Consider the following 16,033-nt stretch of genomic DNA (forward strand, 5'->3'; position numbering starts at 1 on the left):
CTGATGGTAACCTTTGTTACTTTGGTCCCAACTCTCTGCAGGTCATTCACCAGGTCCCCCCGTGTGGTTCTGGGATTTTTGCTCACCGTTCTCATGATCATTTTGACCCCACGGGATGAGATCTTGCGTGGAGCCCCAGATCGAGGGAGATATCAGTGGTCTTGTATGTCTTCCATTTTCTGATAATTGCTCCCACAGTTGATTTTTTCACACCAAGCTGCTTGCCTATTGTAGATCCACTCTTCCCAGTCTGGAGCAGGTCTACTATTCTTTTCCTGGTGTCCTTCGACAGCTCTTTGGTCTTGGCCATAGTGGAGTTTGGAGTCTGACTGTTTGAGGTTGTGGACAGGTGTCTTTTATACTGATAACCAGTTCAAACAGGTGCCATTAATACAGGTAACGAGTGGAGGACAGAAGAGCTTCTTAAAGAAGAAGTTACAGGTCTGTGAGAGCCAGAGATCTTTCTTGTTTGAAGTGACCAAATACTTATTTTCCACCATAATTTACAAATAAATTCTTTAAAAATCCTACAATGTGAATTCCTGGATTTTTTTTTTTCACATTCTGTCTCTCACAGTTGAAGTGTACCTATGATGAAAATTACAGACCTCTGTCATCATTTCAAGTGGGAGAACTTGCACAATTGGTGGCTGACTAAATACTTTTTTGCCCCACTGTATATATATATATATATATATAATGGAGGAAACGGGCTTCCATAGAATTCTGACCTTTTTCTCTGAACATTAGTAAAAATATTCCACCTTTTTTTTTTTTTTTTTACCTTTTTCTAATCCTCTTCTGTATTCAGTGCAAATGAATACATGTGGCTGTATTCAATATATATATATATATATGTGTGTGTGTGTGTATATATACATGTGTGATATAATACTAGTGTAGGGTGCACTCTGTGATCCCCGCTGACGCCGCCCGTCTGTTGACGGCATGACGTCACTGTGCATCTAGCCCCATAGACCTCATTAGCAGTCACAGGCAGCCATTTTCCTCCGCCAAATAAACTTAAATGTTCCTGCTGCATGGCCACACTACACACGGAGGACGTCTCATTCAAAGACAATGCTCACCCAGCCAGTGAACTGCTTTTCCCTGGATGGATTCAAGTGACCAGTCTTCACACAGTGGTAAGAGTTTGGAGCCGTGTTTGCTCAGCCTTGTTTTTAGCATGTTAGCATGTTTGTGCTAAAGCGAGCTAAGTGGATACAAACGTCTGTGTGTGGAGGCTGTTATTATTATTTAGTGGGTTTGTTTTGGCATGCACGCAGCGGGGGGCAGAGTAATATTTCACATCACAACACACGAAATACTGTGTGTGTTCTGCTCTTTAACCACCGCTAAAATAAACGATGTTTTGTGTGTGTGTAAGTTGTTCACCTGTCAGATTTAAAGTAGCTAACCAGCGTTAGCTTCTCCCACACCCACTACCTTTACCTAACAGAGGCATGTCATCTATTTCTACACACATTTACAGACTAAATGTCACATTTTAAACCATTAACATGTCTAATTGAAGTGTGTGTTCATGACTGGCAGTAATCCAGCAAGCTGGCATCATTATTATTGATTTGACAATGCTTACATTTTACTCTAAAACAGTGTTCAATAATAAGCTTTTGGGCTTCTATGGGACTCTGTATAGCTGCTTATGTTTTTAGTGTCAAAATGACATTGAAGGACGTAATAAGATGTTGGTTTTGGTGCTGAATGATCTTTGTTTGAAAAGCAGCTCCTTTACGTTCAGGAAATAATGACTTAAGTGTTGGTTTTGTATTCAAGTCATTCCATTATGTCAGTGGCTATCCGTACGGTTGCCTTATCAATATACTTGCTTCTAACAAAATGAGGCTCATTCTGATGTTAAGGTTAAAGTGAAAGCCCAAATTACTTTGTGCAATATTGTTTTAGGGCTGGGCAATATATCAAGATTGAAGATGTATCGAGTTTTCCATTTTAGCGATATAGAAAAGGACAATATAGCCTATATCGAGATCTATCTTTTTTTTCACTTGTTTTTATTTATACTATCAGACGGTACAAATAACATCATACAAGTATTCGTAGAGTACAGACAAATGGTGTCCTTCTTTACAATTTTTCCATATTTCTGAGATATATATTTTATAGCTTATTTTCTATTGAAAAAGCTGTTTTAGGAGTCGCTGCTTTGGTTAATGATCAGCACAGGATGACAAGCACAGTTAGATGGATTTCTAAATGCATCCTAACCTAGACCTTCCCCTATATAAGTCACACTACAGAACTCACTCACGCGTGCTGTCCCTTAGAGGAGAAAAAGCCAAAAGTGGCAAATATTGTGTAGCTGTTTGTTCATAAATGTGCCTGTGTGGAATTTTGTATCAGCAAGTTTAACCCAGAGTTGTCTTTGTGGTAAGACATTGAGGTAAAAATACTGAGATTTATATTGTATATTGCTATTATGAGAAAAAATATCGAGATATGAGTTTTGGTCCATATCGCCCAGCCCAAATGTGAGCGCCGTGCACGGATTTCAATAGTGTTGGGCACCAATGGCTTCAAGCTTAAAGAGAGATTGGCTTTATTTGGGTTGGGGTCATATTCTGACGGCTACGGGCCGGGTCGAGTCCAACATTGTAGGTCCGATTAAAGCTAGCCTCTGAAGTGTTTTCAAAAACTTCCACTCTGAAGTCCGTTTTGAGAAAGTTCTGTTTTCAAGCACCAAAATGCCATTGTCATGCAAATGCACCACCAAAATGCAACAAAACTTTCGCGTTTTCACTAGAAAACATTCTCGTGTGAACAGGGCCTCAATTTATCACAGACACACTAGGATGAGAGCGCATTGTTTCACTGTAGTGTCACTATAGAGTGTGTATGAATGAATTACTTCATCTGTTGTGGATACGGAGAGTGCCCGACACAAGCTTCATCAGCTGACTGTAGATTAGTCCATTTATCCATTAATAATCATTTTTTCCTAAACGCAGCTGTAAGATCTGCACCAACCAGGATCTGTGGGCAGGTCATTTTCCACTAGAACTGATGCGTCAGGAGGTGGGACTTTAGTTCTCGCTCAGATCTTTTCCACTTCATAATCTGGTCGCAACCAGGTGAGATGTTAAGTTACCATGGTGATTTAGCCCAGAAAGATGTTAGTCAGCGTCGTTGTACAGGAAGTGAGCTTGATGAGAGGAAATCCGGCTTTGTAATACAGGCGCTTTAAGTTGAAGATACAAAATAAACTCCTGATTTCTTTATTAGTTATTTAGATTTGTCTACTAATTGAAAAATTATTAGGGATTTTGATCTTGGACAGTCTTGCATTTGATGGATAAGTGTAGAATAAGGTGCAGGTTGATCTTGAAAGAATGAGCTTCAAACACCACAGCACACCTTCATAGCTCTGCTTAGAGACTTATGGGATAGAAGTCATTATGTTATGGCATATCTTGGTCTTTGTTTTTAAATCCAAGGCTTAAGTTTTGTTTACCTTCGCACTGAAATGAAATTCAGCTTAATAACCCTGTACTGAAGCATTCTAATCAAAGTGATGCTAGTGAGGTAATGCCAACATGTTGCGATCTGTGTGACTCACACAGCTTGAAGGGACACGGCGGTTTCCTCTGAATAACCATGAATTATTTGTGTTAAATCAAGCACTGTGCATGTGGTTTGGCAGGGTTGCAGTTTTCCTCGGGCTTGAGGCGGTATCCTTCCACGGATGGCTTATTTCAACCTCCCAGTGCAGTATTAGTTTGCAGAAAAACTGTCTACTTCAATCAGTGTGTGGTGTAAGTGTCTGTCTGTGGTGCATCAGATTAACAGAAAAAAATTAAGGGTGTCAAAGATCACTGTCTGGGCTTCTTGTTCAGGATCTGTTAGTATTTGGTCAGGATAGTGGTGAAAAATGTCCTTTTTTTTAAATGAATGAAGCAGTTTTTCCTTCTTACAGAAGTTGAGACAAGTCTACTATTCCTTTACTGTAGGGTTCTTGTAGTTGACATCACTATACATTGACCCTTTTTCTATTTGGTTTGCGTTGTTTCTTCAGCTTTTTTCTTTAGATGATCATGTTAAAGAGACTCTAAAGGCAGATAAGAACAAAGCGAACCACTCGAGTGCCTCTGGGAACAGACCGATGACATCATTCTCTTATCTCTGAAAGAAAACAGACATTTTCGGACTGATCTCAGACGGGATCTATTTAAAGCTCCCCAAAACACTGCAGACTCAAAGGGCAGTTTGGCAGCAAAACTGTTCTCATGCAGTGTGTGTGTGTGTGTGTCATATTTTTTTATGTCTACTCTACAGCAATAATATGGTAGTGGTTAGACTTTTGGACGAAAACAAAAAATATTGGTTCTTTGTATGATGTCAATGGCAAACAAATAGAATTATGTATTGGTTCATCCTCTGTAGCACATTAACAAAAAAAAAATCCACTATAATATTTGCGTTTCCTGAAGAAAATGCAAGTGAGGATACAGGTGCTAGCTTGCATTAGCATTAGCCTTAGCCTACAGGGTTCCCTCAAGGAATTTTTCATAGCATGGGGGCGTGGCTATTTCATACTTTTAAACACGGTATATGTGTCGGTATCCATTCATTAAAGTAACCAAACAAATGTATCACTATTATCTTTATTTATATCAAATCACCAAATCCAACAGTAATCATATTAATAAAAAAAATAAATATATAAAAAGGACTAAAATATTAGCTTGTTCAGCTAATTCAATCTGATCTAATGTAAAAGCTTATTCAGTAAAAATAAAGGCTTCCAAACAAAACTTAAATGAGCAGCATAAATCACACCAGAAACCAAACATTTTGCTGTGCACAATCAAAGCAGCTTTAAAAACATCTAAAACCTACAATATGATCAGCTCTCATAACACTTGTGGAATTTGGGTTGTTAATTAAATGGTGGATGGATAAAAGAACACAATGAATTATTAATGCCAGGGACTGTAAATGCTAGGGGTGTCAATAATATTGATGCGATGGTATATATATATATATATATACCATCGCATCAATATATATATATATATATATATATATATATATATATAAATTGATGCATCACTGTGAGCTTAAATGAAACATGTGCTTCGTTGTACACTGAGCAGCGAGCACTGAGCACACTCCTTAAAGAAGCTTCAAAGCCTTCATGTTTGGCTGATTAATTCTTCTTCCTCTCAGTCTGTAGCAGCATGATGATGATGATCCATGTCCGCAGGAGTTTTTCCCTTGTCTGTGTAAAGATAATCCTCTTTCATGCAACCTGTGAACATTCATTTGCAGAGCTGCTGAGAGAACTCTGGTTTAATTGTGAGATCCTAAGTGGAGCTTGCGTTCCTTTTGTTTTCTTCCACTGATCTTCAAACACTCCTATTGAAAGTGTTCCACGGTCTCATTAGATGTAAGTGCCAAGCCTCATCTTTCTTTATGCTAGTGCTAAGAATTATGTATGAGGGAAGCCTGAGGAAGGTTGAAAATAATTTCTTATACAATCTTTAAAGTTAGAAATGTTTCATCAATTGTTTAGGAAAATACTAGGTAGATATAAGTTGTAGTGATGATGATTATTCTGACAGCTCCTTTTTAATTATTTTAAAATTATCATAAAAGTCACTTTCCATGTTTAACAGTGTTTCGTTGTTATTGGTCGATTCCTTTTACGATTTGTTAATGTGGAAATTATAGGGTCCTAATTCTTTTAAATGCGTTAGGTAACTAATTGAATGCCATTCTGCAATAATTGTAGATATAAGGTGGTGAGAATCGGGAATGTAGAATTTAAACTTACACCAAAGTTGGAGAAGAAATATTTTCATGAAAAGCATCTTGTGAATTTGAAATTACTTTGAAGTCAGTGGCCCCATTTATATGGGAGCTTTAATTCCTCTTTAAAGCAGAATAGAAGTTAATTCCTTTTTAACCTGACTTTCTAAACACTTAATTCCTAATGCTAATTCAATTCCGAATAAAACTTAAATCCGAATTAGATGGCTGGTTTATTCCGATTTTAATTCTGAATTAAATATGCCCACAGAAGCATAAACATGCAGACTTTCACACGGACTTATACAACACACACGGACCTTGGCAAACGCGGTAATCAAAACAGGCTTCACCAAATGGCTGGCACTAGTACCCGGAGGTGTAGTAAATGCGGCCCCGTACTGGCTGTAATATCACCAAATTTATCATTTTCCCTGTTGTTAGAGCTACTACCTTTACCAGGGAGCAAATATTTATTCCTGGTGTTTGTTTTCCATAGTTTTGCTGGGTTTTATTTACCAGTGAGTAGTTCCTATTTCCCTCCGCGATCCAAACTGAAAGTGTGTTATTGTCGAGCTGCTGCTTCAAAACTCCAATCAAAATAAAAGTGAAAACATTTCTCATGTGTGGTCTTCTGTATTATAGCCGACAATAAAAGGTTTGTTGTGTTTTTTCCCGATAGACGTGATACGTCACGTATCTGTCCAATTAGAACCCTTCCCAACCCCCAGACCTGAAGCGGAATTAAATAAAGCCGAATAAACCAGTTTTCCATGTGAACCTCAATTCGAGAATTACTATTTCCATGTAAACACGAAGCAGAACACTTTAATTCCGAAGGATTCGGAATTAGTTATTCCGAATTAAAAAAACATCATGTAACCATGGCCATTGTCTGGCCCATTAGCCTCCTGTTTATACAGTAGACCACGAGCTGAACGTTGCTTTCATCAGTGAGTGTGAATGCACTTTCATCTCCATGACATCCATGTCATTGTTCATAAAAAGTAGTATAGACATTCATATTTTAGACTTTTTTTAAATGCACATTTCTTGTCTGATTTGAATTGTAAATTATAAAGATGATTTATTTATGATTAATGGAGATAGCACTGGGACCTTTTTCATTTAAAGTAGAGCCAGGTGCACCAATAACCAGTGAGTAGTACAAGGCTATAAAGGTTTACATACATGAGCACACTGAGACATGTACAGTAGAGCTTTTTTTTACTGCTGTTTTTTTTCATGATTGGTTGAACTGTTAAACATCAGGGATTTTATTATTCCCATAGCGTGACATTTTATAGACATTACATAATCAATAGTGTTCAGAGAACTATGTTGGTATGAAGGAAGCACACGTTTTTGTAGTTCTGCCCAGAATGAAGATAAACTCGTATTAAATGCCACTGTCATTGTGAAATGTCACGCTAGTGAAGCTGATTGATGTTCACTGATGGTTGTAAATAAATGATACAAATACATTTGGAAAGAAAACGCCATGAACAGCAAGACTTAAGTATACACTGTGACTTAGTATGTTTTTAAAGCCTATATGTATGAGTCATTCAATGCCTAAAAAAGGACTTTAAAGGAAAGACTTATAGGGGAAAAATGCTGTCATCGGAGAAAAGTGTTTCCGATCCAAAAGCAACACATTAGGATGGGTAATAATAAAAGACCTGGCATGGTTACAGGCGACGACTGCTGAAGAGTGATAAATGGCTCAGAGCAAAGCCTGGGATACTAAACTTGTTTGTTTAGCTCCACAAAATGTTTCCCTTCCCTCTGTTTTAAACCCTGACATCAACGTCATCGTTCAGATCAGAGCGGACATTCATAGACCCTCAGCGTCGTTTCTCACTCCTGCAGTGGATCGATGCAGTTTAAAAGCCACTGCAATTCAACTGCAGTTATTTAATTAATAGTTTAGGCCAGACATAGGCAATTGGCTGCCCAGGGGCTATATGTCCCCTTGGTCTAATTTTGTGTGGCCCCCAAAACAAATCCCCAAAAAATTGTATTTCAAGAAGTTGGAAGGAATATAAAGTCCATCATAATACACAAAACAAAATGACTCCCAAAACACACAAATCGACAGCAAATTGCACAAAGTACACAAAAACATGCAAATAATTCCTAAAATATATAAAATGACTCATAATACACAAAATAACAACAACCACTCAAACAAACACAATGACTATGAAAACACAAAAAACAACACAATACAGAACAGCTTCAAAGACACACAAACTGTCAACAAAATAACATAAAATGACAGGAAAATACAGAACCAACAAAAACAGAATGTGACCTCAAAAACGCCCAAATCAACAACATTAATGCAGAAAAATACACAAAATTACAACAAGAACACGAAAAATAACAAAAACACACATATTGACTAAAAACAACAAAACCACAGACAGACAAAAAAAGCAAACTCCCCCGTAATAATGCTCAGGTCAATCATTATTCTAATGCTGACATAAATGTTGATAATGTGGCCCTCCCTCGGATAAGACACAATCACATGTTTGTTTCCCCAGCTGTGATAGGGTTGCACATCCAAATTAAGGCAAATCTGTCCTTTGGATTATCTAATTCTGCACACAAGAGAAAGCAAAAATGACAACAAAAAAAATAAAAATAAAATCATTGTGTAAATGAACTTTTGCTATGGTTCACAGTTTTCCTGCTGCTAATATCACATAATGACATTCATTTTTATTGTTACTTCTTTTTTTTTTTTTTTTACAGTTGAAAAATCTAAAATTCTTACAATGTCCTTTAATTTCCCCCAAATTATTACATAACTCCCTTAATTAAATAAAAATTGGAAACAAAATCAAGAAAATATAAAGTGAATACCCTGTTGGGACTGCTATCTGTCACTTATTACTTGGATATCATTGGTTTATTACATATTTTGTATTTTATGTATCTGTAGAAGTACAAACTAGGGGACAATAATGTAGGAATAACTTGTTTTCCTGCATGTAATCTGTGGCCCACTTGAGATCAAACTGCTTTGTATTTGGCCCCTGAACTCAAATGAGTTTGACACCCCTGGTTTAGGCTGTGATTGAGCTCTTAGTTGTTCACCAGTTAGGGAAAGATGTCATACTAATGAAATTAGTATTCTGGGTTATTATAATTATTTCCTGCTGCTGAGAAACAAAGCAAATTGTCTTTTCCAGCCTTCTTAGTTTCTTAGATTCTTGTTTTGTCTTTGTGTTCACACAGGTAACAGGGAGACTTGGCACTAAAGGGCGGCGACCCCATACCTCTCTTACTTGCCTCAGACGCTCCCCAATCCCCTCCTGAGGCAAGATGGAGCCCCAGGCTTCCTGGGCAAACCTCACAGTCGAGGGGAACTGTGAGATGTCCAACCTGGTGCCCAGCCCTCAGAGCGAGGCGGTGACCCATGAGATGGAGGAGCTGACCCTGCAGCCCAAACAGAACCTGCCTCCACTCAACGAACGCAAGAACGGTGAGATTTAGCAACACATCACAACAAAACCAAGTAATCATGGCTCATAGCACAGTTAATTTATTGAAAGATGGGCACTTGATGACTTATTTTTTCACCATCAGTGGTCTCCAGAACATCATTGTGCACACACGCAAATGAGTCAACAATGACTGCTACCTGACCTGGCAGTTGTCAGCCCAATACAGATCCAGCATTGAGTCAGATCATTGAGTTGTTTCTGCTGCTTCTGCAGTAGTGCTGTGCAATATAGAGAAAATGTTAATTCACGATATAGTATTTCTTCCTTGAAATTACATGAAATGAATGGAAAATTGCTTTTCATTATATATAAAAGTAAACTAAAATAAATAGTACTTTTTTAAGAATCTTCTCAATGAAGGAATATTTGTGACGTTTGCTACCGTTGTCACGTGTTCTTATTTGTAAATTCCACCAGGGGGGAAAAATCAAAGATTATATATGATAATAGGTGTTTTGTCAGGTTCTATTCTTTAAAAGTCCTTCTAGAGCAGCAGGAGATACATTAACACTTCATTTGTGGGACACGTTTGCAGCTGTTTTGCTTGGAAGAGTCGTATTGGCTGTAGTGACACAGTGACGTAAACATGCAAAGTAGAAGATTAACCTGCTTCATGATATTTTAGCAACAAAGTGGGAGCAAGACAACACACATTAAATTATCGATATAAATGATAGAAGGTTGTATCGTACGGTAGATGTTTTTATATTGCACTACCATACATATTGTTATATTGCACACCATTACTCTGCAGCATGTTTCTGACACATTGGCACATCAGTTAAATTTAACCAAATTCTTAATCAAACAGCTTGTATTACCTAAAACAGGCTGTAATACCAGGCTAGATTCCAGATTGGGTTTAAGTTTGGATGGATATCGTAGTCATGCACAGTTGAGAATACTGTTTCCATGAGGGGGCACACAGTCAAATGTTCTCAGCGTGGAAAATCTTGTGTGGAATGTACACAGTAGTAGCACCGCCTCATCATCTCAAGGTTCATCCTTTCTTTTCCCATAAAAACAAACACACGTCTTATTCTTCCATCCCTGTTGAGCCCCTTTCACAGCTCCTCCAGTCAAACCCCCTCATCTCTCAGTACCACCATGCAGGTGTTATTCTGTTTGCCAGCATGTTTGGAATGAGTCCACACTGTCTGGATCTCAGGATGAAGACAAACTGAAGCTGTTTGCAGAGTCCACCGTCTGGACCCAGGACAGAGAAAATCACACAGATTAAGAGATGAAGAATGTGGCACTAACAGGAAAAGGCAATGATAGAGTAAATGTAGTGGAGGAAAGAATGTGAAATTGACACTGTTGTTAAGTGTCAAGCTCATTTTGACATTAGGCAAACTCCTTTTGCAGGTTGTAAAATGAAACAACTCAATTTACTGGTTTTATATACTTGTTAAATATCATTCTGTCACAAAACACCCAAAACCACATATGTCAAACTCAAGGCCATATCTGGCCCTTTAGAGCATCCAATACGGCCCACAGGGGCAAGTAAATAATTAGACAAAACATTATGCAAGTTACCAAATGTTGGAGTTATATCAGCCCCCCCCCCCCAAAATACACAAATGTGTATTGATCACAGTTTTCCAATGCTTATATCACATGATGGCAGTCACTTCTAAACGCAAATTGTTGAATCCTGCAATTTTCCTCCAAATATTCCACAAAATGTTGCCAAATGAAGTAGAACTTGGTCACAAAATAAAGGAAATTAAAGTGTAGATTGTGCAGGAACAGATATCTGCCACTTAAGGCTTGGATATGGTTGAAACCTTACATACTTTACATTTATTTATACCTGGAAGTGCTAAATAGGGCACATTAGTGTTAATATTGCTTGTTTTCTTCACCTATAGGCCCAGTTTGCGGCCCACTTTAGATCAAACTGCTCTGTATTTGGCCCCTGAACTGAAATTAAACACCCTCAACAGTGCCTACCTCTATCAATCAATATTTCTTTATTAAAAAAGCATTTTTCATACAGAGAGATGCGGTTCAAAGTGCTTTTACATAGTTAGAAATACACCCATCCTGTACAAACACCATCCACCACACACAGGTTAAAATAAGGACAATGGCACATGGCTGGGTACAGAGGACCTAAGTAAGGAGATATCACAAGGAGCCGTCTGCATCGGGAGCAGGACACAGACCGTGGGCACAGCGTGCCGAGGCAGAGCCCCCCAGTCCAGCAAAATAGTAGAAGCTATTCACCAACACTGAGGGCCACGATACAGCACCACTGCAGCCACGGCCCACCACAGCCCCTAGTGCAGAGGCTCCCTCCGAGTTAACACTGGGACAGTCATCCTAAAATATAAACCTAAAACTATGAAAAAACCATGCGAGAACAATTCTAAAACTATAAAAACAACATGAAAGATAACAATAAAAACATGAAAGACAACAATCCTACGAATAGCCCTAAACTAAAGTTTGACAGATGGTGTTTATCTTCTGTCAGAACATAAGGAGGAAATCAGTTTTTCCAACTTGTTTATGGATCCAATTTGATAAAGACTTTTCCCACTCACTACATTGGTCCTTTGGTATCTTGTCCTTCCTGTTAGCTCCCAAACAGCTCATTCATTTCATAGAGACAGCTGAGGTTGCAGGTCAGCTCTCTGTTTTCCTTGCACGTCATTTCCCAGACTACGGAAACCGAGGACAATGCATCTGACTGGATCTACATCTGAATCACCTTCTGGCCTCTCATTGTTTACAGTTCAGATACAGTCGTAGACTAAAGTATTGGCACCCTTGTATTTTTTCAAGAAAATACACCATTTCTCCTAGACATTTTTGCAATTACAAATGTTTTTGGTATACGTGATTATTTCTTTATGCATTGGAAAAACAATAATTTACACAATTTTGCACAAAATAAAAAAATATGTAAAGCCCAACATAATACACTCTCCAGACTGATCACCGCGACCGACCGGTGCGGTGTGTGTGTTTGTGTCGTGGGGGGGTCATATCGAGCAGAGGAGGGAGGCGGTGGGGTTGGTGATTGACATACTGGTAAACGGACTTCACTTTCATGGAACGCTTTAATACTAAAACTGAGTCACATTCATCTGTTACACATCCACAGCCTGTTTGATGATCGGGTGACAGAAACAAACATTAAGCCTGATGTGCCCAATCAGAACGTCATATTTTGCTATTATTATTATTAGTAGTAGTATAGCATTTTACGTGTCTTCCTTAATCCGCTATCCACTTCCTAACACACACACAATCAAGCATTCAGCAAACTGTGTCTATATTAATGTTCATATTAATTCTAGTATCTTCACTGTTGAATCATCTCCGTCTTACATGTTGCTGTCGGTCTAAAATGTTTTAAAATCTTTTCTTTCCTGTGTTGCTGGTGATAAGAGTGCAGATTTCATTGTTCTATGAATCTGTGATAATTACATTTAATTTATTTATTTATCTGAATAATATCCACTGTTATCTAGGACGTTTATTATTTGCACCAAAGTATATAGTCATCTCAAAGATGTAATTCCTTAAAAATGGGTTCAAAGTGACCCAAAATGGTGGAAAAGGTGGTAAAATTAGGTTTTAAAAACCACATGAATTGGTTAAAAGTTGCAAATTAGAGTGACCAAAAATGCACAGAAAAAGTGATTTTAAAAAAGAACTACCATAGGAACAATTAGTTTAAACTGACAAATAATGGGCATGACAAATCGTGAATGTAGGTAAATTGGCAAAAAAAATAAATAAATAAGCTTGAAATATGGTGAAGAGGTTAAAAGTGACCATAATGGGTCAACATATGTTTCATTTGATGGAAAGGGTTTATAAGTGCTGAAAATGTCTTGACAGTGGAAAAAATGTGCAGAAAAGGCATTGAAATTTGATGAAGTGGCAGAAATGGGAGCAATGTAGCAAAAATGCATTAAAAGGAGCAAAAGTTTGGTGCAGAAAAAGGGTCAAAATAAGCAAAAATGGGTTCAAATTGTTCCAAAAATATTCTGTTTTACCCTATTGATGATGTGTTGTTGCAATAGTAATCCCCCAAATGTGGTCCTGACCCCAAGGTTGAGAACCCCTTTGGACACCTCTGGTACTATGAACTTACTGCTGATTACAATGGCAACTGTATCTACTCTGTGTGATAATTAGAGTTTTGACTTAAAAAAAGAGGTTTTTGTAGATGTCAGCCTAATGAAAACACATGAGTTTGTTGGTTCTATTTTATCTGAGTCAGTGGATGGATCTGTATGATTGCTACAACTCATGCTTGTGTTTGAACCTCTGGTTTTATTACATTATCTACCTCATTCCTGCTCACTATAATTATTTATTTCACGCTCAGCTTTTTGTATTTATAACAGCCAAAGTCTCTCAAAATTATTATTTTTTCTTCCTCTCACAGTTCTACAGCTGAGGCTTCAGCAAAGGCGAACCCGGGAACAGCTAGTGGATCAGGGCATCATACCACGTGAGTGAAACCACCTCCTGGGATAATTCAGTGTTCCCCCAAGGTTTGCAGCTCTTGGCTAAACATTGCGGGGGCACTGAGACCACGGTCTGTATAAATAAAGTGTAGGAATACATTTTTTAAAAGAATTAAATACATTTCTATTGAGATCATGAGTGAAACTGTACCCAGACGTTTGATGAAAATATGTGTTGCAGCTCTGAAGAGCCCGGCAGCTTTCCACGGGCAGATCCGCAGCTTGGAGAGAGCCAGAGTAAGCGATCAAATCAAACACGCCTTAGAAGCTTTCTATATATTACTCTCATGACCAGGGTTGGGGTCAATTATAATTGTAACCGCGTAATTGATAATTAATTACAATTATGGCATAATTATAATTGTAATTGTAAGTAAAAAAAAATCTGTCGTATTCATAATGAACTTGTAATTGTGTTTAGTTAATTATCTTTGTAATTATAATTGCCATCAAAATTCTATAACAATTGCATGCAAAATAGGGGAAGCATGTTACAGTTCTATGTACAGTTCTACACATACGTAATTAACACTTATTAAAATATGTTTCATATCAAGCTTTCCCACATTTTACCATTTAAAAAAAATTGAAATATAGGGGTATACTTACAAAAAAAGGCTCAGACACCCACACCAAAAATATAGATACCAATATTTTCATTGATTAGGAAGCCTAACAAGGTAACCAATAGATTGGAAAAAAATTAGCGTAGATGATGATGACCGTTATCATAAGAGAAGCTTAGGTTTTTTATTTCAGGCTCAGTAATTGTGATTAATTGTAATTGAACATTAGTAATTCAGAATGTAATTGTAGTTGGCTTTCTGTGGATAAAAAAAAATCATAATGGAATTGTAATTGAACGCGGGTAATTGAAAACGTACTTGTAACCGAAAAATTTAGTTGACCCCAACCCTGCTCATTACTTTTTTGACCTATTAAAATATGTTCACTTTATTGTATGTCATAAATCCATATTGGACTTAGTTGTTTACTAAACTCTCCTATTGTTTTTCCTCAGACTGAGAATTTCCTTAAGCACAAGATCCGCAGTCGTCCGGCGAGAGCAGAGCTGGTCAGGATGCACATCCTGCAAGGTACTGTTCACATTCACACTGCTGCTCTACATACAGTTCGTTTAGCACAGACAATAGATTACAACAAAAAAACCTGGTCCTAACTGACCCCATTTAAAAAAAAAAAAAAAAAAAAAAAAAAACCTGGTCAGCACAACTGCTTATAATCAATACAAGAAGTAGCGCTAAAGCATTTTTACTTTGCATGAGTCAGCATTCCTGATGTCCAGAGGGGTAAAGAGTACTGATATATTTTACTCAAGTAGAAATGTCATACATATAATACTACAAGTAAATAGTACTCAAAGTAAACGGTACTAGTTGCTTTCACCCAATCACGTTTATTTTTGGTAATAAATTGTTGCCACAGTTCCCTTGCATACAGTAAACATCTCATGCATAATTTATTTTCCACTGAGACATCTTTATAAAATAAAAGGTTTGACTAAATGTACAATATTTTTTAAATAAAATAACGCCATTGAATTCAATCTATAATATTATATATATATATATATATACTTTAATTTATTTTATTTTAATCTTTTTATGTCCGTCCCACAGTTGTATATTTGCACTATTATCCTATGTTGGTATTTATTTCTGTTCTTACTGTTGACTTTTGCTCTTCTATGGTGGTGTTGCAACGTGTCAGTTTCTTCTATGGGAATCTATGGTAACACAGTTAGAGCTTGTAAACATTACGTCTTCATCGTTAATTTTTCTGATTAAAAAATCTTCGTCATAGTTTTCGTCGACTATAAGTTTTTAAGTGACAATAACTAGACTATGACTAAGTTAAAAGTATACACATTATAAAAATATCCATATATTTTGATGTAGTTTTTTTGTAAACAAATATAAAGTAAACTAATGATCACATGGGATGAAATCCAATCAGAATTTAGTTTCTTTTTTGAAGTTATCCATTAAAACTACAGACGCAAGATGATTCATGTACATCTTACACATTGATCACATCAAATCAGTCTGTTTAATTAATAATATCATCCAATATCATGGTGATCAATGCTACTAGAATTTTAAAAAAATGCATAAACTTTTACCTTGTATATTTTAGTCGACCATATCTGAACCCAGTTTAATCAGCTTAAATCTTAATGCCATTTAGTCGACTAAAACTAGACTATAACTG

At 37.1% G+C, this 16,033-nt stretch overlaps 1 protein-coding gene across 1 annotated transcript in view; it reads left to right on the plus strand.

Moving 5' to 3' along the window:
- The first annotated feature begins 981 nt into the window (after nt 1-981).
- The window catches only part of mrtfba (myocardin related transcription factor Ba), a 30,046-nt gene continuing 14,994 nt past the window's right edge, over nt 982-16,033 (plus strand). Inside the window, exons 1-5 of the mRNA XM_028476733.1 lie at nt 982-1,145; nt 9,037-9,283; nt 13,720-13,785; nt 13,983-14,038; nt 14,823-14,898. Of these exons, the coding sequence (XP_028332534.1) occupies nt 9,124-9,283; nt 13,720-13,785; nt 13,983-14,038; nt 14,823-14,898 (358 nt within the window). The 5' untranslated portion in view covers nt 982-1,145; nt 9,037-9,123. The remainder of the gene's footprint in view (nt 1,146-9,036; nt 9,284-13,719; nt 13,786-13,982; nt 14,039-14,822; nt 14,899-16,033) is intronic.

This window comes from Gouania willdenowi, chromosome 19 (assembly GCF_900634775.1).
Source record: "Gouania willdenowi chromosome 19, fGouWil2.1, whole genome shotgun sequence".
Classification (NCBI taxonomy): Eukaryota; Metazoa; Chordata; class Actinopteri; order Blenniiformes; family Gobiesocidae; genus Gouania; species Gouania willdenowi.